Source organism: Arvicola amphibius, chromosome 6, assembly GCF_903992535.2.
Source record: "Arvicola amphibius chromosome 6, mArvAmp1.2, whole genome shotgun sequence".
Classification (NCBI taxonomy): domain Eukaryota; kingdom Metazoa; phylum Chordata; class Mammalia; order Rodentia; family Cricetidae; genus Arvicola; species Arvicola amphibius.
The window spans coordinates 108,483,809-108,509,825 of NC_052052.2; the positions used below are offsets into that span (position 1 = coordinate 108,483,809).

Sequence of the window (26,017 nt, forward strand, 5' to 3'; positions counted from 1 at the left end):
TTTAAATCTACACTTTAAAGTGTGCTTTAAGACTGGGCAAATAGCTCAGTTGGTAAAATGCTTGTTGCACAGGATGAGATTCTGATGTTGATTCCCCCAAACTCATGTTAAAACATGGGGTGTAGGTGTACGTATTTGAGATCCCAGAACTAAGGAAGCAGAGGCAAACAGATGAACCAGGCTTACTCAGTCTGCTTGCAGAGCTCCAGGCCAGTGGAAGACGCTGCCTCAAAAAACAAAAGCAAAAATGTGCACAGCAACAGAACAACAGGCAAGCTTGATCTCTGACCTCCTCATGCATACACCCATGTGCACATAGACATGTGCACGTGCACACACACACACACACACACACACACACACACACACACACACACACACACAAACCGGTTATAAAGAAAAAACAAAGAGACTTTCCTATATAATAATTTCAGATTTTTGTCAGTGATAATGTCTTTTTGCCTTCTGTCTCACTTTCTCTCCTCTCTCTCTTTCCAAGGCAATTATTTTTAACTATATAACCTACAAAAGTCATTCTGCAATTACACCTACATGAATGAGTTCAAGTGGCCTATGGAATTTTATGGTAGTGCATTACATTCTAACCCAAGACTCTTTCATGTAGAATAAATTGTAAGAGGACAGCGAAATAACCACACCCGAACAAGTGCAAAAGAGCCGAAAGCTCAAAAATTATCAAACACTGAAGTCAAGTTGGTAACAATGATTAACTGAAATATCTCTTTACTCAGAAAGCCCAAACCTTTGAGTCATGGTCAAAGTCCTCTGTGTATTGATTCAGGACCAGAAAAAAAAGTAAAGGAGAGAGAACAGCAGTCTTTCAAAGTGTTGCTTCCACAGTCTGTTGAAAACTGATGTCATCAATGACTTGCACAAACAGGAACTTGAAAAACCTAGTTTTTTCTAAGAGATGTATCAAGGTACATTTGTCATCTAAGATTTCATGATGCAGTGGGATTAGTAGTTGTTTACAATTCATTTTGCATTGGATCATTACTGGAGTCTAAAAAATGAGATATATTAGAACTTGACCAGTATTTTTTTTATTACCAAATTTGCACAGCATAGCAAGATAGCAATAGCTAGATACAGGCAGACACTATGTCATCTATTAATTTGACCTGCATATAACTTTGTATAATTCAGAGAAATGATGCTGTATCTCATTAACATTGAGTCTGTTTCCCTTCACCCATGTCAGGTGGCCCACAACTGTCTATATCTCCACTTCCATGGAACCGCACCTTCTTCTAGCCTTGAGGTATCATGCCTTTACCCCCAGACATACATACATATATACATCAAAATTAAATAAATCTTTCAAAAGTACCAGAAATGATATTAATTTAAATCTGAGTAGGACTCAAAATATTGTATTTAATACAAATAAAAGAAAATAATAATGCTATTATTTATTAAAGCAGTTACATGAACCCCCTAACATCACACAGAAATATCTATTTACATAAATATTTGTTCTGGTTCTATTGTGAGATAAAACATTCTTAGGAATATACTACATATCATCTTAACTGTATAAAATGGTTTATAGAACTCTTTTGTTCAATGTGGCAGCTGTCACCTTGAACTTCACCATTTTTTATTTTTAAAATGACATAAGAAAAATTCTGAACTTTAGATATTGCTCTATACGCACAACTTACATGCATGTTCCATAATTTAAAAAAATACTTATAAAAATATAATCAAAATGAGCTTGTTTTTCATGATACAAGAATCTGATTCATCTTACCAACAAAGAAGATAATAAGAATGGAGATGAGTTATAAAATTTGTCTTATTTTGTGTGTGTGTGTGTGTGTGTGTGTGTTGTAATCTGGAGGTCTAGGAAGACCTGTGAGAGTCAGTTCTCTCCTCACACCATATAGATTTTAGGGATCGATTAATCTGAAGTCATCAGAGACTCTACATAATTTTGCAGGAATTGTTTTCGCTAATGTAGTCAATCTTCCTAAAATATTATAATGTTCTTCTTTGACAGTTTTCCATTTGAATTTTTTTATCTTATGTGTGAATGTTTTGTCTGCATGGGTATCCATGTCTCACTTGTCTGGTGCCAGCAGAAGCAAGAAAAGGTTGTTGGATGCCCTGGAACTGGAGTTACAGACAATTGTAAGTACAATGTGGGTGCTTGGGACCCAACTCCTCTACAAGAGTAGCCAGTGCTCTTATCTACTGAGCAATTCTTCCTGCTTCAACAGTTGTCCCTTTGGACATTGTTGAGCCCAGCTCTGCCATTCTCTAAGTTGTAGTGACCTCTACAGATTTACTGAGACTGCAGCTGTTGTGATATCTTTGCTCTTTACCTCTCTGTCTCTCTCTGTCTCTGTCTGTCTCTGTCTCTGTCTCTCTCTCTCTAGCTATGAATGCTATGAAGTAAAAATTCCTACCTAAACAGGTAAAAATATCTCTGCAATTACGTCTTCTGCAGGAGAAAACTGCCACTCAAGCTTTAAGTGCTGTCCTTGACACTCACTGAAAAACCAGAGGATAAAACCAGAATGTAAACATTTTCCCATGAGAACCCCCTGTAGTATTTTGATTCAATTCAAATAGGAATATGGAGTATGAATTTAGAGTTGCTTTGTTAAAGTATAGTATACCCATATAATGTTTTATATTTAGCTTTATTTGGTAAGCATTTCTACAGTGAAAATAGAAAACAAATCTTATTTTACCACAGGTCTGGAATTTCTGCTGTGGTGCTCATTCCCTGATGCTCAGCAGAATGCAATAAGCTCATCATTTTTCATAAGAAACATCTTTAGTAAAGTCTATCAAAATATTTCATCTGGATCATATCTACCAGAGAGAGATAATTACTTGAATCACAGAAATAATCCATGTCATTAATTCGGTTGCAATCAAACTCAAAGCACAATAGTAGCACTGATAGCTTTTGTCCACTTATTGCCAAACAGTCTGAAACTAAAGGAAAAACAGAGTCGAGAATAAACAGTACTGTCCACATGATTAAGTCTCCAAGTAGCAAGACTGCCTTCTCTAATACTCATGGATAACATAATCTGGAGATTCTAGAGGTCTGCTTTAAACTGGAGCAAATCTGAAAGTACACTTCAGTTTTCACACATTCTTGATTTTTTAAATATACCCTTATACCCAAGACACAATTGTTACCTTATCAGGCACAGTGGTTCCAAACCCCAGTACAGGGATGAAGTGACCATCATTCAGAGCCACACGCAGAGGCACAGAACTCATAGCTTGTCAATCATGCAACTAAGCAGGTCTTGAGTCTTCTGCTTGCACAGGGTGCAGTCCAGCCAAATGTGAAAGCTCCTTAAATATCTAGTGGAAAGTTAAACAGTGGCATGTGGGAGGGGCTGCTTAAAGCAACAGTCCACAGAGTATAGAGTTAAACAGTGGCATGTGGGAGGAGCTGCTTAAAGCAACAGTCCACAGAGTATAGAGTTAAACAGTGGCATGTGGGAGGGGCTGCTTAAAGCAATAGTCCACAGAGTATAGAGTTAGAGGCTGTTTGCATTTGTGTGAAAGTGAAGTCCAATAAATTATTGAAGAGCCAAAATGAAACCATAAAATTCTTGTAGAAGAAAAGATTCTTGTCACAGTCCTCATTTACTTCTTTAAATTGTTAAAAAAGGAAACTGGTGGATAGTAACTGATCTGTCATATGTTACCTACAATTGATGACTGGCTCTTGCTTTTCACTTGAAAAGGGTATCTATTGTCCTTTACTTTCTAAAAAATAAGATTTTCGTTGCAACTTTCCCACACAAACACATGGTGTCTTGATCATATTTACCTCCTTCATGATCCTGTTTGTTCTCTTTCTGGCTGACTAAATAGTCTCCCTTCTGCTTTTATGTCTTTTCCAAAAACTAGACACCATCTATGGGGAACTCATGAGCTATATGCATTTATAATTTGGGACTTTATGTTTAATGAGCTGATTTTTACATAACCTCATCTGTTTTGGTGCAAATAAGATGATTTTGTGCTTCCTTAGGTCTAATTAAAACTCCACTTTCTATGTATGCCAAGTTTTCTTTGTCCATTCATCCACTGATTTGTACCTAGTCTGGTTCTATATACTGGTCATTCTTTAAAAAGCACAGATGTATAGATATTTTTATTATACTGACTGATCCTTTTGCATATACACCTTTCCTATTCATCTTTTCCTCTAATTTGAGTGGTTGGGGATGTCTGTGATTCTGCTGATTAATCTTCTAGGTGCCAGTCAATCCAAGGCTCAGATGATTGTTCCTCATAGTACAGTTAGTGCCATGGTTCTAGTTACCCCATTGGTCACTCCTTATTCACTCAGTGCTTCTGGGCTTTACTTCACTCCCTTGGAGTTCACTGTCTCAGGCCTGCTCTAGACTAGGTTGTCAGCTCAGACATGTTTCTATAAATCTCTCTGGTCTGTATCCATTCCTACAGAGGTCCCTGACTTGGGGTTGGTCTTGTAAAGGACTCTGGCTCCAATCTACTCCCTAGGAGTTCCCAGGCTCGGGTGTGTCTAGACCCGCAGAAGACCTGGCTCAGGCCTACTCCCTCAGAGGTCCCAGACTTATGCTCCCACCTGCAGAGGTTTCTGGTTCCTGCCTACTCCCATTGATGTCCCAGACCGATGCCTGAACCCACAGAAGACCTGGTTCAGGCCTACTCCCTTAGAAGTCCCATACTCACACCCAGACCTGCAGAGGTCCTGACTTAGGCCTAGTTCCTCAGAAGTCCTAGACTCATGCCTAGACTCACAGGGGTCCTAGCTTAGGTCTACTCCCTTGAAAGTCCCAGATTCACTCCTGGACCTGCAGCAGTCTCTGTTTCTGGCCTACTTGCTCATCGGTTGCTCCCTGGTACCTGTTTCTGTGGAGTTTGCTGTCTCAAGTCTGCTCAGGTCCAGGTTGCTGGCTCAGTCTTGCCTCCTCAAATGTCCCTGGTCTGGATCCGCTCCTGCTTACGTGGAGCTTATTTTATCAGGCCCACTCTGGCCTACTTAGCTGGTTTAGTCTCACTCCTGTGGAACTCACCACCTCAGGCATGCTCTAGCCTAGGTTGCTGGCCCAGTCCTGCTTCCACAAATGACCCTGGTCTGGATCCCCCTTCCTGCTCTCATGGAGATCACTGCCTCAGGCCAGCTCTGGCCCAGGTAGCTGGCTCAGTCCTACTCCTGTGGAATTTGTTGCCTCAGGCCTGTTCTAGCCCAAGGTCGCTGACTCAGACCTGCTTCCTTAGAGTTCATTGCCTCAGGCCCACTCTGGTTTAGGTCAATACCTCTTACCTCTGACACTCCTGCATTGCTGGTGGGAGTGCAAACTAGTAGAGCTACTTTGGAAATCAGTATGGTGATTTCTCAGAAAATTAGGAAACAACCTTTTTCAAGACCGAGCAATATCACTTTTGGGTATATACCCAAAGGATGCTCAATCATGCCACAAGGACATGTGCTCAACTATGTTCACTATTCTGTAGTGATGAGGCGAGCAGGCCTTCTTTTCGTCCTGCCCAGATCCTTCACGGCTAGCTTAGCCCCGGAAATAACAACACACTAACTGTATTCATTTAATCAGGGGCTGGCCCATTATATCTAGCCTCTTCTTGGCTAACTCTCATATCTTGCTTTAACCCATATCTAGTAATCTGTGTATCATCACAGGGTTGTGGTTTACCAGGAAGATTCTAACCCACGTCCATCTTGGGCTAGAGCTTCATGGTGGTTGCCTGACTGTGCTTTTTTCTCCCAGCATTCTGTTCTGTCTTTTCTGCCTACCTATGTTCTGACCTATCAGTCCAAGCAGTTTTCTTTATTAATTAACCAATGAAACAACAGATAGATAGAAGACCCTCCTACATCACAGTAGCATTATTTGTCATAGCCAGAACCTGGAAATAACCTAAATGCCCCTCAATCAAAGAATGGATAAGGAAAATGTGGTGTATTTGTACAGTGGAGTAATTCACAGCAGAAAAAAATATATCTTGAAATTTGTGGGCAAATGAATGGAGCTAGAAAACATCATATTGAATGAGGTAATTCAGACCCAGAAAGAAAAAAAATACAATATGTATTTACTCATAGGTGGCTTATAGACATAAAGCAAAGGAAAACCAACCTACAATTCATAATCCCAGAGAACCTAGACAACAATGAGGATCCTAAGAGAGACATACATGAATATAATCTACATGGGAAGCAGAAAAAGACAAGATCTCCTGAGTAAATTGGAAGCATGGGGATTATGGGAGAGGTCAGAAGGGGAGGGGAGAGAAAGGGAGGGAAGCAGAGAAAAATATATAGCTCAATAAAAACAATTTAAAAAAAATGCTAAGTGTTTGAGAATGTGTGTGTGTGTGTGTGTGTGTGTGTGTGAGAGAGAGAGAGAGAGAGAGAGAGAGAGAGAGAGAGAGAGAGAGAGAGAGATCTGGTTTAGTATTATATATATTATATTATAATATATTATATATATGCCTAACCCGATAAACATATACAATAGCAATGATAAAAATATTGCTAAAAGAAATAAAATAGAGCATATTTTCTCACAACTTTAACCTAGTGCTCAGAAAACAGAGACAGACAGATTTCTGTGAGTTTGAGTCCAGGCTCAAACTCTATGTTCTAGAACTACTTAGTGAGTTCTAGGACAGCCACAGCTTTGTAAATAGACCCTGTTTCAAATAGAAAAGGAAGGAAGGAAATAAGAAAGGAAGGAAATAACTAGCACCCAATATTCCCACTCCACCTCAACTATCCATTCTACCTCCTCCTGAATTTTCTGCAAATACCTGTCAAGAATATGGAAGATCTGAGATTTTAATCTTACTTGCAAAGTAATAAACAAGCTTGCAATGTTTTGTATGAGGTGGTAGAAACTCTGATGAATCTTTTGGATTAGGGGACAAGTGAGAGTTTGTTACTCATGACAATATCTGTGGCCAGACTAAGGTCACTTATGCATTGGTTTCTGCATTTGTCATTTCCAGAACATGAAGGGAAACAACTCAGTGGCATATGAACATTCAGTAGGTTGAGTAAAAACAGCAAAACTTTGAGTATTGGGAACCCATCTTGTTGACAATGGACAATAATGATAACTGCCTCTTTAACAAGGAGGTTGGCTGTTTATTTCCTTAGACATGCGTCATATTTCCTTTCAGGGAGCTACTGTCTCTATATGCCAAAACTGTTTATTATACAAACTTCTTGAATAAATGTGGAATGAAAGACAGTCAGTCCCTCCACTTGTCACACGTTGAAACACCATAGGAAATCCTTGCAGGTAGAGACTCAGATGTTCCTACCCCTAGGCATAGAACACATGTTAATTGTTAGTGCTAGAAGAGCATGTGACAAGTGTGTATCCCTTTATATGCTTCTACACTCCAGTGGAAGTCTACACATCCAAGTTTATTTTAGCAACACAAATTGATCATGAGAGTTTTTTTTTTGTTTGTTTGTTTGGTTGTTCCGTTGCTTGGTTGATTGGTTTGGTTATTTCTTTAGAATGCAAAGTTGGATCGGGGAGGAAAGGGGAATGGGTCTGGGAAGAGGTGAGGGTAAGTCTGAGCACAATGCACATAAAATTCTCAAAGAACTGACTTCAAAAAAATAAATCTAGAGAACAAGATAAATAAGTAACTAGAAAAACTCAAAAGCCTGAGACAGACGCTGGTTAGAATATTGCTGGTAAGCCATAGTCACATGGCAATACACAGATTAATAGAAATGGGTTAAATTAAGAATTAGACAATAAGAAGTTAGAGCTAATGGGCCAGGCAGTGTTTAAATGAATACAGTTTCTGTGTGATTATTTCAGGTGTAAGCTAGCTGGGCAATCGGGACAACAAGCAGCCTGCTCCTCCTGTTACAAGGAATTATAGCTGACTGCTTCAACTTCCCGATGTGGTTTTTTTCTGGATGTTTGTAAGCATCTTGTTTAATGACACAATCTTTCTGCTGTCATGTACCCTTTTACCTAGAAGCCTCACCTGAGTAGACCCTGTGCTCTGTCAGCACTGAGAACTCAGGGTGGTTGTTTTAAAGTTGCTCTTTCTGTCAACTTCTGGACATTTTGAGTGCATACTTTGATCATGTTTGCATCTATCATGTATCTATCTGTCTATCTATCATCTATCTATCTATCTATCTATCTGTTGCTAATTATAATTTTATTTTGATTGTTTTATATATATGTAATAAATTCACTCATTTAAAGCAAAAGCTTGGCTACACTGATCATTTCTTAGATACTATAGAACATCTCCTTGGCTCACCTCCATGTTACAAAAAGCAAATAATCTATAAAGCAGTCTAGAGGCATTACTTACAATGACATTTTAGCATATGAAAAATTTCTGGGGAGCTGTTCAATCACTTTCTTGTAGTCTGGGGTCATTCATGACTAAACACATAGAAAGAAAGATTCACAGAAAAGAAAAATAAATAAACAAACAAACAAACAAACAAATAAATAAATAAATAAATAAGCCTTTGAGTTGGCCCTCTACCTGAAAATATAAGAGGGAGAGCAACAAGTGTGACCTTCAGGGAAGCATTTTATTTACCATTGGCCTCCCTCCAGATGGTCTAGATCTCAGAACCTTTGGCTGTACATTTCAGCCCCATCCTTTCCCATTCCTTTCCTACTTTGATTCACTTCACAAAAGAAAGACTCATCAATCCCTATTCTTAAGTAGAGCAGGTAAAAGGGAACTCCCAAATTAATTTTCAAATCTATTCAAATGAAATACTAGATTTAACCTCACCAAAATTTGTTGAACTTTTCTTCCTTTACTACCCTGGAATTTGATCCAGCTTTGAATAGACCCCTCCACCCAGTCACAGAGCATAGTCTAACTTCTCTCCAGCACTTGATTTAGCTGAAGAAAAACCCTCCCCTGATCAATTGTTCACCCATATCACTTGATCATCTCATGTTCTCAGACATTATCTCTGTCTATTCTTCTTTATCAAAAGAAATTTTCTGATATTATATATAAAATTTACTTTTATATATTTATACATTTATATTTATGTAAAATTAAATATACATATATATTTAATTTATATGCATACATAGATTTGTAGAGAAGAGAAATTATTGCTTGAATGTGTTGATGGGTACAGGTGAAGGAAGTTATACTTACCCAATTCTCAATGCCTCTTATAGGTTTAAATTCTGCAAAGGTTATGATTTTGAAAGTTATTAAAAAGTATTTTCCATTTAAATTTAGGAAAGAAACCACCACAAAATATCTAGGGTGCCATGAGAACAATACAACAGCAAGACAATTTTGCTGTGCTTTATTTCAATCAGGTTTTTGTTTTTAAGATTTTTATATTATTTCCCAGCACAACACACATTGTGTGTGTTACTGAGCAGTGGTATTCCTTCTAAGAGCATTGATTTCAGTCAAACTGCCTCCCCTGTCCTGTTGTTCCCACTCTTGTCAACCTGAACCATCATGGATATTTCCTGTCTCGGCAAAAATAGCTATAACCTAAATAGTTGGTTCGAAGCAGAGATTTGGGGAGTATCGAGTAAAGGAAGATGTTTGTGAAGAACAGAAGGTAAGGCACAACCCAGGTGAACTGGAGCTCACCTGATTGCAAGTGGGCTTGTATTTTAGCCCTGGTTTGTTCAGAATCAATTCCAGAAGTTTGTGGTTAAAATTGGACACCCCAATGGACTTGGTTAAACCTAAGTCTTTACACTTCTCCAGTGCCCGGGAGGAAGAAAGTATGCAGTTAGTCCTATTTGTACTCTGCCCTTTGGAGATTCTCCTTGGGTTTTTTTGAACACTTACATAATAATTTCAGTTACTCATATAATAATACCAATTACTTACAGAATTTTGGTTACAATTTCAAATCAGTTTTGACACTTGATTACAGCCTTGCCTAAGGCACTTACCTGCAATGAGTATACATTAGTCTGCTTGTTCATTTACGTGCACATTGAGAACAGCAAGTACATATGTCTCCCCTTACCTTCCCCACCCTCTTCAGTGGCATCTGTTTTGATGCCAAACCTACAATGGTTCTTCAATAAGTACCATCACAGTCAAAGACAAAGAATTTTAGGATCTTGTGCTAGTTAAAAGTATATTGCTACTTTTTTCTATAATGTTGAAAAACTATATAGGACCTAGGGTATATAAAGATAGGTTTCATTCTCTAGTATAGCTTGACTGGAGGTCAGCAAGTTCAGTCCTATTCTTACTCCTTCAATAGTATTGACAAACGGTTTGACTTAAGATGTGGCTACTGGCAAAGATATCTTGACCTATAATGTGGTTACCTCATGTTTTAGGTATTAAGAAGGCTGACAGAAGTTCAACTTTCACTAAGGTCAGAGAGTTCAGGCCTATTCTTGCTCCTTCAAGGTTATTGACAGGAGATTTGACTTAAGATGTGGCTACTAACAGGATTATCTTGACCTAGGGTGTGGTTACTTGGTGTTGGGCATGAAGATTGTAATCACTTTGTTTGTTCTTTGTAACATGGTAAAAAGTCTTTTGCTTTCTTCCCCTCTTTTGGGTTGTGAAATTTAAAGAATATAAGAAATACAGATAGATGGATTCAGTATCGTTGGATTGTCTCCTGATTCTATTCTGTGTCTTTGTCTTTTTCTTTCATATCTCTGTTCATTTTGCCTAAAATTTCTAATCCACATGCACCTACCCTGAAATATACAAACCCTATCAAGGCAGGACCCCAACTTATGTTGCCCAATCCTGGGATGCTGCCCAGAACTATGGCCAGTTGTAAAGGTGGAAAATGTGATGAACCCCATGCATAAATATCACACTGCAGGTGTAGAGGTAAAAAAATGAGAGTTCAGATAAGTAATAAACAAAAGTATAAAAGTTTGTGTGGGAAAAATATAGGGCATAAAAATTATATATAATTGTAGATATGGTCCAAGGAAGGAGCAGACAATTGTACATTTTGATAGCCAGAGGAACTGGGGTAGAGTAGAAACAAATGCAGATAATTTTAGAGTTTGTAGATATTGTAAATTTTCCACATTTCTTCCCATGCTGACAGCACAGCCACTTTCATTTTTGGACTGCCCCAGTACTTGCGCAAACATAGGTGCAGCCTCCTCTTTGCCACAGCTGCTGCTACCACTGAGCAGGCAGAGGAGCAAAGGTAGCATGTGGTGCATGGCCTGTGAAGGCTGCATGCCATGGCCTCCAGGAACCACCAACGCTTTAGGTCTGCTCCTGGACTCATCTTAGTAAAAATGGTTTGGCCTTCAGTCACTGCGGCCTTGGAGTCACTGCAGAGGTGGCCACCCCCATGTTGTCTCCGGTGTTTAGCATGACCACTGAGCCATTCAGAATGCAGCTGCATCCTGCATGGCCCAGCAGACATCGAAAATCCGATGTCCCTGGTTCCAGGCAGGATGGCCAAATGGCAGAGACTGCAGCTAGCTGCCCTGATCTATAGACTGCTGCCTGTTCACCCACAAGGAATTCCATTCAGGACCTTTGCAGAGCAACACCAGGCAGTGCAGGGCTCTATCTCAGCTTTTCCATTTACACAGTTTTAACTCATGAAATGGGGATGTAACTCCCCACTGGAGTTTATGGACTTTTACCAGAAGGCACTGCATGATTAGTATAGGGAAGAAGTAGCACTACTCTGCAAGGCATTTTTGTTGCTCCTGGAGTGATTGATGCTGATTTTGAAGGAGAAATCAAAAGTTATGACTCATTCACCTAATGTAATTTCTGTGGTAAAAAACAGGTCAGAGGCTTGCACAATTAATTTTCGTTCCTCAAAGGCAAACTAGAAATCAAGTTAAGGGAGGTGAGAGAGAATAGACTGGATTTGGTTCATCTGCTATCTATTTCGACAAGTTGTAATTCTACAGTGACCAGAACTCAATTTGTTTACAAATGGAAAAAGCTTTTTTGGTCTTCTGGATACTGGTGCAGATATTTCTGTTATAATTGCTAGTCAATGGCTTTCAAGGTGGCCTAAAATGGAGATTATTACATAGTTACAAGGGATTGGTCAAACTCAAAATCCTGAACAAAGTAACAATGAACTTTCCTAGAGAGATGAAGAGGGTCATGAAGGAATGTTTGGCCTTACATTCTTCCGTACTTACCTGCATAATTATGGTGTCAAGATATTATAGCCTGAATGGGGGTATATTTACATAGCCCCAACACAGTTATTGCTAATCAAATGTTCCAACAAGGGTTGTTACCCAATCAAGGGCTGGGCAAGGAGAATGAGAGAAGGACTGATCCTATCATACCTAGTAAAAGGCCTCCCAGAGCAGGTTTAGGGTATTTTAAGGAGAGGTCGCTGAAAAGCTTACACTCCATGCAGACCCAGTTATTGTGACAAGCCTATATGGATGAATTGGTGACCTCTAACAGAAGAAAATTTACAAGTTGCCCAGCAGTTAGTGCAGGAACAGCTGGATAATGGTCACAATATGTCCTCCAATTCCCCAGAGTTCTCCTATTTTTGTGATTAAAAATAAATCAGGGAAATGGAAACTGACAGAAGATTCTAGAGAAGTTAATGAGACCATGAAACTAATGAGAGCTTTACAGCCTGGATTGCCTTCTCCTACAGCCATACCAAAAGATACCTACACGATTATTTTTTATTTCAAAACAATGATTCCTGGGCAATTGTATTTGCTCAAATTAAAGTCCAAATTGATAATCTTTTTTTCTGCTAATTGATTGCTGCAATTTGCACAACTACATTCCTTTATTTTTCCTAAAATTGTAATGAGAGATCCCTTAAAGAGTGTTATTTTAATCTTTACAAATGGCTCTTCCAATGGAAGAGCAATGTAGGTTGCTGATGATAAAGGATATGGAGTGCATACAAATCTGGCCTTATCTCAAACAGTTGAGCTGTGAGCTGTTGCTGTAGTATTCTAGATTTTTTGCAAATAAGACATTTAATTTAATAGTGACAGTCATTACATTTTTAAAGATCTTCAGGTAATAAAAACAGTTCCCTCTATTAAAACTAGTAATAGTCAAGTTAAAATACTGATCCGGCAAATTCAAGATGCCATTTCATCAGAGAAAATTTACAGGCTTTGTGGGCTATATTAGAGCACATTCAAATCTTCCTGGTCCATAGCCTGAAGGAAATACTTTATCTGATAAACTTACTCAATTGATCACTTTATCTCAGGTTGAGCTTGCTCAGCAATCACATACTTTACATCATCAGAATAGTAAAAGTTTAAGAAAACAATTTGGATTAACAAGAGAGATTGCTCATTAGATTGTTGTTCATTGTTATATATGCCTGCAATATTTACCTGTATTTCATCAGGGAGTAAATCTTCAAGACCTGCTTCCTAATTACCTATGCCAAATGGATGTTACTCATTGTAGAATCTAGTAAATTAAAATATGTTAATGCAATAATCAATAAATATGCAGGTTTCTTAATGGCCACTGCACTGACCATAGAAGCCACTAACCACGTGACAACTCAGTGCTTAAACTGGTTTTCAGAGATTGGAAATCCTAAAACTAGAAGGACAGATAAAGTGCCTTGATATATTAGCAAAGCATTTTAGCAATTTTGTTTCCAATGGGATTTTGACCATAAAACAGTCATTACTTATAATCCTCAAGGACAAGAAGTTGTGGAGCATGCCCATGACTCCTTGAAAACACAACTTCAAAAGATAAAAATGGGGGAATTATATCTTTAGTCACTACATAATAACTTACATCATGTCCTTTCTACTCTAAATTTCTTGGATGTGGTTATCCATGAACAATCTGCCACAGATAGATTTTGGCATGATGCCACCAGAGTGACCTTTGCTAAAGCAAAATGGAAAGACTCTTGCACTGGATTACAGAAAGGACCCAAGCCCATTTTAATATGAGGTCAAGGGCATGTCTATGCTTTATCTGAGGATGAGAATGAGGTTCAGTGATTTTCTGAACATCTGGTCTGGTATGTGAAGCAGAAGATTGCCAACCCTGATGACACAGTAGCTGCTGAAGCCTTCTCAGAGAAATTGGAGTGAGATTGTGAACCTGTTTTCCTGACCCTCTGATGGTATCATACTACAGCTGAAAAAGTAAGGAGATCGTAGTGATGGTTGGTGATTCCCAACTTTCTGATAGACCTACTGCACAAATTTCCAGACCTCAGAGAATACTGTTTACTTTGAAACCAGCCCAAGAATGTTGACTGAATGTTTGACAATCTATCCATACAGAACTCATTTTTGCCAGTATAGTGTTCAATCAGCTGTTGAAATAGAGGACAAAAACTGAGACCTAAGAAGTTTCTCTTCTGGAGGAAAGAGACTTGTTAGGACAATGGAACACTATTATGGGGGCATTGTGTGACTAAAGGCCTTCTTCAGATAATGAGGAGGAATGGCATAACATTTTCTTGCTGCTACTCAGAGACTGGTACAGTTTAAACTTATCTTTCAAATTTGGAAACAAAGTGCAATTGGACTATAGGAGAGGAAAAGAACTCATAGTTCAGCCATTAAAGAAACCATTTCTTGTCTTTTTATTAGAACATATTTAAGAAAACTGTGATTTGACAAATTGTGTGTTTATTGTTATTTTTCATACAAGAATTATGGCATTGACTGGTTAATATTTGTAACTACCTTGGTTCACTATGGAGATGTTTATGGTTAGAAAATGGTTAGAACATATCTGAGAAAAATTTGACGTGATGCCAATAATTTCTTTGATTTGGTATGTTTAATAAGACTAGTTTGAATTTTGATGCAGCTAAAAACTGTTAAAGACATCCTAGGCCAATTTGAAAAGACCACTCCATTTTTGTCACCCTCCACTCCTTTATTAGGAGATATTGTGGCCATAGGAGCATGTGTATTGCAAAACATTATCTGCTTGCTTATGAATAGCTAGGTGTTTGTGAACCCTCTCAATGGAAAGTTAGCTCAGAGGTGCACAGTGCCTAGCTACACACCCTTCCTTAATCCTTTATTAACAGATGCTCATAGTTAATGACAGGTAAGATCTTTTTCCCTCCAGGTAAACTGATGGAGGAGAGTTATCTGTCTATGTTTCTTTCATTGGTTAATTAATAAAAAAAACTGCCTTGGCCCTTTAAGAGACAGAAAATTAGGTAGGTGGAGTAGACAGAACAGAATTGTGGGAACAAGGAAGTAGAGTTGGGGAGACGCTTCAGGCAGTCGCCATAGGAGACTCCATGCTGCTCCTCTCCGAGATGGACACAGGTTAAGATCTCTCCTGGTAAGCCACACCTCGTGGTGCTACCCAGATTACTAAATATGGGTTAAAGGAAGATGTGAGAATTAACCAATAAGAGGCTAAAACTATGGGCCAGGCAGTGTTTTAAAAGAATACAGTTTCCGTGTAATTATTTCGGGTGTAAAGCTAGCCGGCGGCCGGGTGGCGGGACGCAGCCCTGCCGCTTCACACTACAGATTGGCGCTCCAACGTGGTGACTAAATCCACTTAAAAACCTGAGAGGGCTTACACTTGAACCGCAACCAATGGGGACCTGATCCATAAAAGAGTCTGCGAGACGTTCTACAAAACACAACAAAAAGTGACTAAACTGTCTTTAAAATTTGCTGCTTCATAAAAAAGTCTGCTGGACACTATGGGCCTAAAGGCTAAAGATGGATGCCCCAACGGTACAAAAAAACTTTGGGTGACTGTCTAGACAGCGAGTTGTCTCTGTCATTTCTCGAGTTTAAAAGTTACAAATGACTTGTTTACTTAGGTAATATTATATCCTTCTGGAGTCTTTGATGGAGTTAAAAAATAAATAGATATAGATTTCCTTAGTTATGATAAAAGATAAAATAGATTTAAATATTGTAACTGTAATACTTGCTTGATAACTGTTTTGTTATATGTAATTTTGCTATGTTAAAGTTAAAGCCTTTCTTTTTTGTTTAAACAAAAAAAGAAAAAATGATGGAGGAGAGTTATCTATGTTTCTTTCATTGGTTAATTAATAAAAAAAACTGCCTTGGCCCTTTAAGAGACAAAAAATTAGATAGGTGGAGTAGACAAAACAAAATTGTAAAAACAAAAAAGTAGAGTTGGGGAGACGCTTCAGACAGTCGCCATAGGAGACTCCATGCTGCTCCTCTCCGAGATGGACACAGGTTAAGATCTCTCCTGGTAAGCCACACCTCGTGGTGCTACCCAGATTACTAAATATGGGTTAAAAAAGATGTAAAAATTAACCAATAAGAGGCTAAAACTATGGGCCAGACAATGTTTTAAAAAAATACAGTTTCCATGTAATTATTTCGGGTGTAAAGCTAGCCGGCGGCCGGCTTCACACTACAGTAAACTAAGAGAGAGCTTGCATGATGTAGCGTATGTACTGATGATGGGTAAATCTTGAAAGTGGAATAAAAAAGCCTAAGACATCTGTTACAGAGCAGAGTCATCTGTTCTGTAGCAGATGCACAGTCTCTTATACATAAATTAGAATATGTGGGAGCCCACATAAGTGGGCCTGTCCCTCTTTGACTGGAGGTCAGAGAGTTCAGATCTATTCTTTCACCTTCAAGGTTATTAACAAGAGGTTTGGTTTAAGTGGCTACTAACAAAAATATCCTTACCTATGATGTGGTTATTTGGTGTTTTGGGTATTAAGATGGTAATAACTTTGTTTGTTTCTTGTATTATGATAAAAAAGTATTTTGCTTTTTTCTCCTCTTTTGGATTGTGAAATTTAAATATATTAAGAAATAATGATGGGTAGATTCAGTATCCACTGGATTGCCCTCCCAATTCTATTCTGTGTTTTTGTCTTTTTCTTTTGTATCTCTGTTCCTTCTGCCTAAGATTTCTAATCAACATGCCCCTACCCTGGAATATGTGAACCCGGTTAAGGCAGAACCCTGACAATATCCCAACCATAGCTCCTCCTCCCTCTACTCCTCCCACTTCCTTTCCCCCATATCCCTTCTCCTCCACACCCACTTCCCCTCCACACCCACTTCTCCTTCACTTTTCTACAGAAATGAGCAGGCTTCTGAGAAATATCAATTGAATAAGGCATGTTAAGTTACTACAAGACTAGGCATTATGATATGTCTTAGCCTTGCCAATTAATGAAGCAAAACCTATCTCTCTTGTAATTCTTTATTAATTGCTTCCTCTCTTGCCACACAGTGCTTATGGTATCTGTGACAGAACATACCTCCCATGTATCACGAATGTCCACTACATCTAAAACATTTTTTCCACTGCAATCCTTTGGCAGAAGTTCCTCTCCAGGCTAGAATGCAGAGAAAAGAGAAGTTAACAAAACTTTCTCTAGTGCCTAATGAGCTTACTCATCCAACATTCAGTATATCGTGTTAATCATTCTGTGTGTTTGAGTGTGTGCACACACAAACATACATGCACATGTGTCTTTAAAGAGAGACTCAGGATAAGGAAAACAAAAATTATCTAAAGGATTATACCAGAACATCTTTCCCCATAGATCCCAATGAAGCATTAAATTTCACCAATTAGGAAGGATCTTTTAGTGGGAATTTATTTCACATCCCAATAATAGACTAATGTAAAGGATAAAACAGTCACTATTAATCATGAGCTTTTGCTTCACTTTATGATGACTCACTTCTGAGTTAATGAGTCTTTCAGATGTGATCAGCAAACATGTACCATAAGAAAATGAAACCATGAGACCCAAAGGAGCCCAAGCCCAATTGTCCATTACCCAAATTCAGACACTTGTGTCCTAGGGTGACAGAGAGAAATAGATGAGAACATGCTCTGAGGAGATGGAGACTCCCACTGGAATCTCAGAAGTCTCCACAGCCTGGGGTATTCTGGCTGATAGAAGACAGTGAAGTCCTTGAACTTCAATCTCCTGAAGGCTGGAGGATGAGCATTTTTTTTATGGTTTATTTTTTATATTTAAAAATTTCCATCTCCTCCCCTCCTCCTCCCCTTTCCCTCCCCTCCCCTCCACCCATACTCCCCCTCCCTCCCTTTCCAGGCCAAGGAGCCATCGGGGTTCCCTACTCTATGTTAAGACCAAGGTCCTCCCAACTCCCCCCAGGTCCAAGAAGGTGATCAACCAAGCTGAGAAGGGTCCCACAGAGCCCATCCATGCAGAAGAATCAAAGCCCAGCACCATTGTCCTTGGCTTCTCAGTCAGCCTCCACCATCGGCCACATTCAGAGAGTCCGGTTTGGTCTCATGTTCCATCAGACCCAACCCATACCGAGAGAGTTGGTGATCTCTCGATAGTTCTGTCCCACCATCTCCATGGGTGAACGCACCCCTCACGGTCCTGACTTTCTCATGTTCTCCCTCCTTCTGCTCCTCATCAGGACCTTGGGAGCTCAGTCTGGTGCTCCAATGTGGGGCTCAGTCATTTTCTTCATCTATCGCCAGGTGGAGATATGCAAGAAATTCATCAGTATGGCTATAGGAACTGGCCTTTTCTAGCACCCTCTCTCCTCAGCTGCCCAAGGAACTAGCTGGGGGCGTCTCCCTGGAAACCCGGGAACCCCTCTAGAGTCAAGTCTCTTGACAACCCTCAGATGGCTCCCTAAATTAAGATATATGCTTCCCTGCTCCCATATCCACCCTTCCTGTATCCCAAGCATCCCATTCCTCCGAGCTCCCCCCATTCTCCCCTTCACGCTTTTCTCTCCCCATCTTCCCTTGGCCCCGTCTCTCCCCACCCTCAAGTTCCCAATTTTTGCCCAGCGAGCGTGTCTACTTCCAATATCCAGGAGGATTACTATATGTTTTTCTTTGGGTTCACCTTCTTATTATCTTCTCAAGGATCCCGAATTATAGGCTCGATGTCCTTTAATTATGGCTAGAAACCGATTATGAGTGAGTACATCCCATGTTCATCTTTTTGGGTCTGGGTTACCTCACTCAGAATAGTGTTTTCTATTTCCATCCATTTGCATGCAAAATTCAAGATGTCATTGTTTTTTTTACCGCTGAGTAGTATTCTAACATGTATATATTCCACAGTTTCTTTATCCATTCTTCCATTGAGGGGCATCTAGGTTGTTTCCAGGATCTGGCTTTTACAAATAATGCTGCTATGAACACAGTTGAGCAGATGTTTTGTACTATGATTGGGCATCTCTTGGGTAAATTCCCAAGAGTGGAATTACTGGGTCCTGGGGTAGGTTGATGCCGAATTTCCCGAGAAACTGACACACTGCTTTCCAAAGTGGTTGCACAAGTTTGCATTCCCACCAGCAATGGATGAGTGTACCCCTTACCCCACAACCTCTCCAGCAAAGGTTATCATTGGTGTTTTGGATTTTAGCCAATCTGACAGGTGTAAGATGGTATCTCAAAGTTGTTTTGATTTGCATTTCCCTGATAGCAAGGAGGTTGAGTATGACCTTAAGTGTCTTTTGGCCATTTGAACTTCTTCTGTTGAGAATTCTCTGTTCAGTTCAGAGCCCCATTTTTTAATTGAGTTAATTAGCATTTTAAAGTATAGTCTCTTGAGTTCCTTATATATTTTAGAGATCAGACCTTTGTCAGTTGCAGGGTTGGTGAAGATCTTTTCCCAGTCAGTAGGCTGCCTTTGTGTCTTAGTGACAGTGTCCTTTGCTTTACAGAAGCTGCTCAGCTTCAGGAGGTCCCATTTATTCAATGTTGCCCTTAATGTCTGTGCAGCTGGGGTTATGCGTAGGAAACGGTCTCCTGTTCCCATTTGTTGTAGAGTACTTCCCACTTTCTCCTCTATCAAGCTCATTGTGTTCAGATTAATATTGAGGTTTTTAATCCATTTGGATTTGAGTTTTGTGCATGGTGATAGATACGGATCTACTTTGGTATTCTTCTACAGGTTGACATCCAGTTATGCCAGCACCATTTGTTGACGATGCCCTCTTTCTTCCATTGTGTACATTTGGTTCCTTTATCAAAAATCAGGTGTTCATAGGTTTGTGGTGTAGTGGGGGGAGCTGTGGGCCAGTTTCCCGCCGCCCTGCTCTCGCATGCATAGCTTTACACGCGAAATATCAACACACAAACTGTATTCTTTTAAATACTGCCTGGCCCATTATTTTCAGCCTCTTACTCACATCTTGACTAACCCATATCTAATAATCTGTGTAGCACCACAAAGTGGTGCCTTACCAGGTAGATTCTAGCGTACGTCCATCTTGGGCTGGAGCTTCATCGCGTCTGGCTTCTCTCTCTGAGGAGAGGCACGACAGTCTGCCTAACTTAGGAGAGGCGTGGCATCTTACTGATCTTTCTACCTCACTTCCTCTTCCTGTTCTGTCTACTCCACCCACCTAAGGGGCGGTCTATCAAATGGGCCAGGCAGTTTCTTTATTAATTATCCAATGAAATCATCAGATAGATAGAAGACACACCTACATCATTGTGGTTTAAGATCCGGGTCTTCTATATGATTCCATTGGTCGACTTCTCTGTTTTTATGCCAATACAAAGCTGTTTTCAATACTGTAGCTCTGTAATAGAGTTTGAAGTCAGGGATGGTAATGCCTCCAGAAGTACCTTTATTGTATAAGATTGTTTTGGCTATCCTGGGTTTCTTGTTTTTCCATATAAAGTTGATTATTGTCCTCTCAATATCTATGAAGAATTTTGATGGGACCTTGATGGGGATTGCATTGAATCTATAGATTGCTTTTGGTAGAATTGCCATTTTTACTATGTTGATCCACGAGGATGAGCATTTTAAGAAGCCTTGCCTGTGGGGTCTCTCAGTTTTCATGCATAGTTAATCAGTTAACTATTCTATTCATCTTTGCAATAAAGACATGATTCAAACTGGGGACTAAAGGGGTGGTGTCTCCTTACCCAGTAACAAATCAGAATTGATAGTGATTTCCAACCATTTTTGTCACAAGTATTCACCTTGGCAGTGTAGAATAAATCCTAAATCCCTTTTTTTTTTTTTTTTTTTTTTTTTTTTTGGTTTTTCGAGACAGGGTTTCTCTGTGGCTTTGGAGCCTGTCCTGGAACTAGCTCTTGTAGACCAGGCTGGTCTCGAACTCACAGAGATCCGCCTGCCTCTGCCTCCCGAGTGTTGGGATTAAAGGCGTGCGCCACCACCGCCCGGCTAAATCCCTCTTCATCACAGCTCCATCTGCTATCTTGTTTTAGAGGGCCTGTCTGTGAATGACTGTTACATCATTGTCAATTTGGTGACCTCAGTAGTCTTGCTCTTGGGAATCTATGAAACAAGAGTAGAAAAAGTTGGGAATGTGACCAACTCAGAAAAAAAGCAATTTATTTCTTCATCAATTTTTTTTCCAAGTTGCTGCCAGATCTATGATTAATCTTGTTTGATGACATAAACCATCTGGAAACAAAAACTAAAAAAAAAAAAGACTAACTTCTAAATCTTGAATAAATAAAATTAGTGATATGGGATTCGTATGAATCATGGAGATTCAATTTCATTCAATAAAGATTAGTTGGAAGGAACTAGCTAGCAGGAAAGCTGAATATTGGTAGAAAAATTCTAAGGCACTCAGTAGATAGGACAGTTGTACATACGCATAGGTATGTGTGCAATAACACCTAAAAATTAGTTCCTATTATGCTGTGGGACAATAGATTTGTAACCTGTAAAGATTTGTCACTTGTTCTGGTTTAATAAAATGTGGATTGGCCAGTAGCCAGGTAGGAAGTACAGGCAGGGTGATGAGAACAAGAGAGTTCTGGGAATAGGAAAGGATCAGTCTGCACTCATTACCCAGACACAGAGGAAGCAAGATGAGAATGCCTCACTGATAAAGTACCAAGCCACATGGCTAACACAGAAAAGAATTATGGGTTACTCTAAGATATAAGAGTTAATAAGAAAGCCTGAGCAAATAGGCCAACCAGTTTACAATTAATGTAGACCTCTGTGTATTTCTTTGGGACTGAATGACTGTGGGACTGGGCAGGACAAAAACCTCTGTCAACACTACTACCCATTATTCTCAATTTCTACTGAAATACATTCTTCAGTTCACCGAGGATTCTTTTATTGTCTTCACTTCTCAGATTCTGGCATTCAACATTTATGCAGTAAGCATTTGCTGAATGCCTTCATTTTGTCCAATACTATATTAGACTCTGGAGTACTAGATATTTTTTATGAACAAAATGGCTTCCCTTCTTTCATGAGGTTACTGAGAAGAAGTGGAGAAGACAGTCATTACACAAGAATGTATGAGAAGTGGATAGGGTAGCCCACACACTTGGGAGATGGATAGGCAGGAAGACATGAAGGTGAAGGGCATCCTTATGTACATAGTGAGTTGAAGGCCAGCCTGGAATACATGAAACTTTATTTTAATCATCATCATCATAGTCATCATCATCATTGTCTTAAGAGCTTCCCATATATGCTTCAAATGTCTCTATTTTGTTGTAAAAGTCACATAGTCACCCCAAAGCTTCTATTAACTGTGAGTAGAGTTAGACCCTTTCAGTTCATTACAATGATCTGTTAGATGGGTGGGTACATAATGTGTGTGGTAAGAAGTGTGATCCCATTCCCACTGCTACTTTATGTCATGCATTTCTTCAGCACTGACTTATGAATGGAATAATTGTGGATTTTCATAGAATTTTTTTTTAAAAAGTTTGACTATGTTTGAGATCCATGATGTTCACAGACCAACAAGTCTGACTCGTGTCCTTCCCTCACTAACCTGAGGTGAATAAAAGGCAAGGCTCCAGAATTAATTATTTCTGTCAAGGTAGGCAGGGCCAAGATTACAAAGGCACCAAAGCTGCAGTGAGACCATATAGGCTTTCTTGTAATCCCTTCATGTCTTCATAAGAATATCTTACAAAAAACACACCCAGAAAGTTTATGTATTAGAAAGTGTTGGATTTTCAGCTCCTAAACAGAAGAGCTAGCTGTGATGATCTGTCCCTGATAATTACACCAGACAGACTTTATAAAATGCAAAACGATCATCATGGTGTTCATTTCTAAACATGATTTCCACTACAGAACTTTTAAAATTTCATTACCTTCTTTTTGTTTTATAAATCTTATCAAAAATACTTTCTCAAACAAAGCTTGGTATTTGAACCCAAGCATACAGACAACAAAATTCCTTTGGAATTTCACTTTTGATTTAGTTATCTAATTATCTTTTCCCCTGTTTTAAGGATTTATTCAAAATTCAGATACTCTCTATTTTGTTTCTTTAATAATTTCTATTCAAGAAAACTATATTGGTAGCACAGACAAATCGTAGGAATATTGCCTTTTCTTAATTAGTTGTATATTTCCAGAACAGCTTTCAACAAGTGATGACTTGTAGATGAACTTGGTAGATGAACGTTGATAGAGTAGTCCCACACCAGCTCAGAATTTAGTATAATAAAGGATTCTTTATTTAGGAGGCAGACTCACAGATCACAGTACTCTGCATGAGTGGGGAATAGGAATTGAAACCAGCAGCCAAGAGAGTGAGTGAGCAATTGCATGCATTTTTGGAACTCAAGGCCACTTCCATCCTGGTCCAGAATCTCAAAGGCCATTAACTGAAGGAGTTTCCACAGCAATGAGTGTTGTAGAAAATTATCTTTTACTTTTGTTTATGCTGCATTTGATTAATTGTGAAGGTGTAGTTCTTTGTCTGTCTAAAGAGAATGATCCTAGTAAAGAGATTAATGATCTATAGCAAGGAAGGAGCAGAATAGGCAGGCCTGGCAGATAGAGAGTACAAATAGAAAGAGAGCTGAGGCAGAGGAACAACAGAACAAGGACAGGAGAACATCAGGGGCTAACCTACCAGTTACCCAGTCATCCAGAGTAAGAGTGAAGGTAAGATATACAGAAGTACAAGGAAAAAGCCCAGAGGCTAAAGGTAGTTGTGATAATCTAAGAAAAGTAGACTCGAAACAAGCCAAGCTAAGGCCAGGTATTCACAGCTAAGAATAAATATCCATGTGTGATTTATCTGTGAGCTGGTCTGTGGGCCCCTGCAATAACAAAAGAGTTATAAAAGACCAAGACTGTTTATTACACCTACCTCTCACCAACTGCTGCAGCTCTTCTTCTATTTAAATCTAAAGCTATGTGTCAGTACACAGAAACCAGATTTGGGGTTGCTAGATCCCTTTATCTGATGTTCTTCCCAATGTGACAAAGATTAGTAAATCTACATCCTTTGTTTTGTGCTTTGAATCATCTTTCACTGATGAATGGCAGTAGTCTTCTGGATATGCCACAGTGGGGGTTTGCTTTTGTCCTAGGCTCTAGGTAATAATACTGATATGAGTAAACTATGATCCTAAAGTACAGGAGAGTGTTTTGATGGGTGGTCGGAATCAAAGTGATATAATCACTTAACAAGCTAGAGGTAAGAAAAGAACAAAACCCCATACACGTTCCTGAAAACATTAATGCCTGCAGTTCAAATTCTACTAGGACTTATAAGTACCAGGAAGACCTTCCCAGAAAATCAAGAATCTACAAGTACTTGACTTTACAAATTATCTTTATATTCTAAGTCTATTCATTTTGTCCTATTTCTACTATTGTCCTACTGCCAATTGTAGGCTGCTGCCTTTGGGATGGTTCAAGACAAACTTTGCCCAAGAGTCTGGATTTGTTTCTTCACGGATACATTCATATGTGGGATTTCCTTCTATATGCTATGAATACCATTGTTTGATTAAGAATCTGTTTTGGGCCTATGGCAGGGCAGAATACAGAAAGGCATGAAAGTCAAACAGAAATATATAGAGAGAGTAGGCAGAGTCAGGGAGATGCTATGTAGCAGCCAAAGGAAGTTGACACCATGTAGCTGCCCAAGAAATAAGAGGTAACAACCCATGAGCCTCATGGTAAAATACAAAATGATAAAAATGGGTTAATTAAAATATAAGAGCTAGCTAGAAATATACCTGAGTTGTTGCCTAAAGAGTGTTGTAATTAATATAGTTTCTGTGTGATTATTCAGGTCTGAGTGGTCAGGAATCTAATGAACAGTTTCTGCTTACATAGTGGCACCAATGTGAGGCAACTACATCCACATAAAAACTGAGAGAACTTGGAAAAGAATTCTAGACACAAAAGAGCAGAGTTAAGTATGGCTTCTTAGCAGCAACATTTTTTCAGATTGACTGTTTGCTGGTGGCAAGCACAGGCACAGCTCCTTTAGGAGAAGTCTTCCTGACTCAGTATTAGTGACAAAAAATTGCAGGGATTCTTTAAGATCTGGCTTCCTGGTTCATGCTGGTAGAACAAACTCTGGCTTTTTCTTGGGGTCTTTCTCTAAATGGGGTCTGTGGGCAGCATCTTACAATTGCTTAATGGTGACATAGACCCACTGAATCCCTGGAACCGTGGCAGTGAGCATGGCTAGCAGAGGCAGTGAACATGCCTCTCCCATGTTGGAATGGGTGGAGCAAACAGGCAGAGCCATGGAATTGTCTTACTCATACCCACTTAGCATTTCTTTTTTTTAAAGGTGCTCCTGGTCAGAAAATGATTACAGATATTCAATACAGACAGATTTAGACAACAAAAGACATCTGAACAAGGCACAATGTTTAGATAGACCCTGCCTCAAAGACCAAGATGAGGAGTAATAAAGGTGAATGCCCCATGCTCTCTTCTGGCTTCCATAGAGATACACATTTGCATAAATAGTAGTATACACAATAATCAGAGCAAAGGAGGAGAGAGCAAGTAATTGATGAGGAAGAAGATAATGTGAGATGTCTTTTTGTATGCTACCAATATGTATTGCTTTTATTGATTGGTGAATAAAGTTGCTTCAGCCAATGACCAGGAAAAATATAGCTTGGTGGAAATCCCCCCCCAAAGAAAGATGCAGAGAGAAGGAAGGCATAGTCAGGGAGATGCCATGTAGTCATTGAAAGAGTAACATGCCTGAACACCATCGGTAAGCCACAGCCTCATGGCAATACACAGATTAGCAGAAATGGGTTAATTGTGAGAGCTTGTCAGTAATATGCTTGAGCCAAACAACTGTGACTGATA

General features: G+C 39.3%; 3 protein-coding genes across 5 annotated transcripts in view; 1 reads left to right on the plus strand and 2 right to left on the minus strand.

Annotated features, from left to right (window-relative positions):
• LOC119816157 (3-alpha-hydroxysteroid dehydrogenase-like) overlaps window positions 1-3,392 on the minus strand; it is a 28,326-nt gene extending 24,934 nt beyond the window's left edge. Inside the window, exon 1 of one of the 2 annotated variants that reach the window (XM_038332505.2) lies at window positions 3,181-3,392. In XM_038332505.2, the coding sequence (XP_038188433.1) occupies window positions 3,181-3,264 (84 nt within the window). In that variant the 5' untranslated portion in view covers window positions 3,265-3,392. The remainder of the gene's footprint in view (window positions 1-3,180) is intronic. The other variant, XM_038332504.2, reaches the window with a different exon arrangement.
• The window catches only part of LOC119816160 (aldo-keto reductase family 1 member C15-like), a 181,264-nt gene that overhangs the window by 99,698 nt on the left and 55,549 nt on the right, over window positions 1-26,017 (plus strand). The window lies entirely within an intron of this gene.
• LOC119816163 (aldo-keto reductase family 1 member C15-like) lies at window positions 3,293-18,374 on the minus strand. Of its 2 annotated transcripts, none has more exons than XM_042055193.1 (6): window positions 18,318-18,374; window positions 17,651-17,909; window positions 17,222-17,299; window positions 9,634-9,756; window positions 8,359-8,432; window positions 3,293-3,351 (listed from the first exon to the last, which is right to left on the minus strand). In XM_042055193.1, exons 2-5 carry the CDS (start codon window positions 17,744-17,746, stop codon window positions 8,427-8,429), a joined length of 303 nt encoding a protein of 100 aa, XP_041911127.1. In that variant the 5' UTR covers window positions 17,747-17,909; window positions 18,318-18,374; the 3' UTR covers window positions 3,293-3,351; window positions 8,359-8,426. The 2 variants fall into 2 exon arrangements, with proteins under 2 accessions (XP_041911127.1, XP_041911128.1); XM_042055194.1 differs by lacking the exon at window positions 3,293-3,351 and adding an exon at window positions 6,431-7,334.

Bases quoted from the DNA above. Each gene is read 5' to 3' on its own strand.
- LOC119816163 (XM_042055193.1), bottom strand. From the start codon at position 17,746: ATGGACAATTGGGCTTGGGCTCCTTTGGGTCTCATGGTTTCATTTTCT. The intron at 17,300-17,650 runs GTGAGTCATCAT...TCTGCATTCTAG, and splicing joins AAAGACTCATTAACTCAGAA to CCTGGAGAGGAACTTCTGCC. The intron at 9,757-17,221 runs GTATGTTCTGTC...TCTTCCTCCCGG, and splicing joins ACATTCGTGATACATGGGAG to GCACTGGAGAAGTGTAAAGA.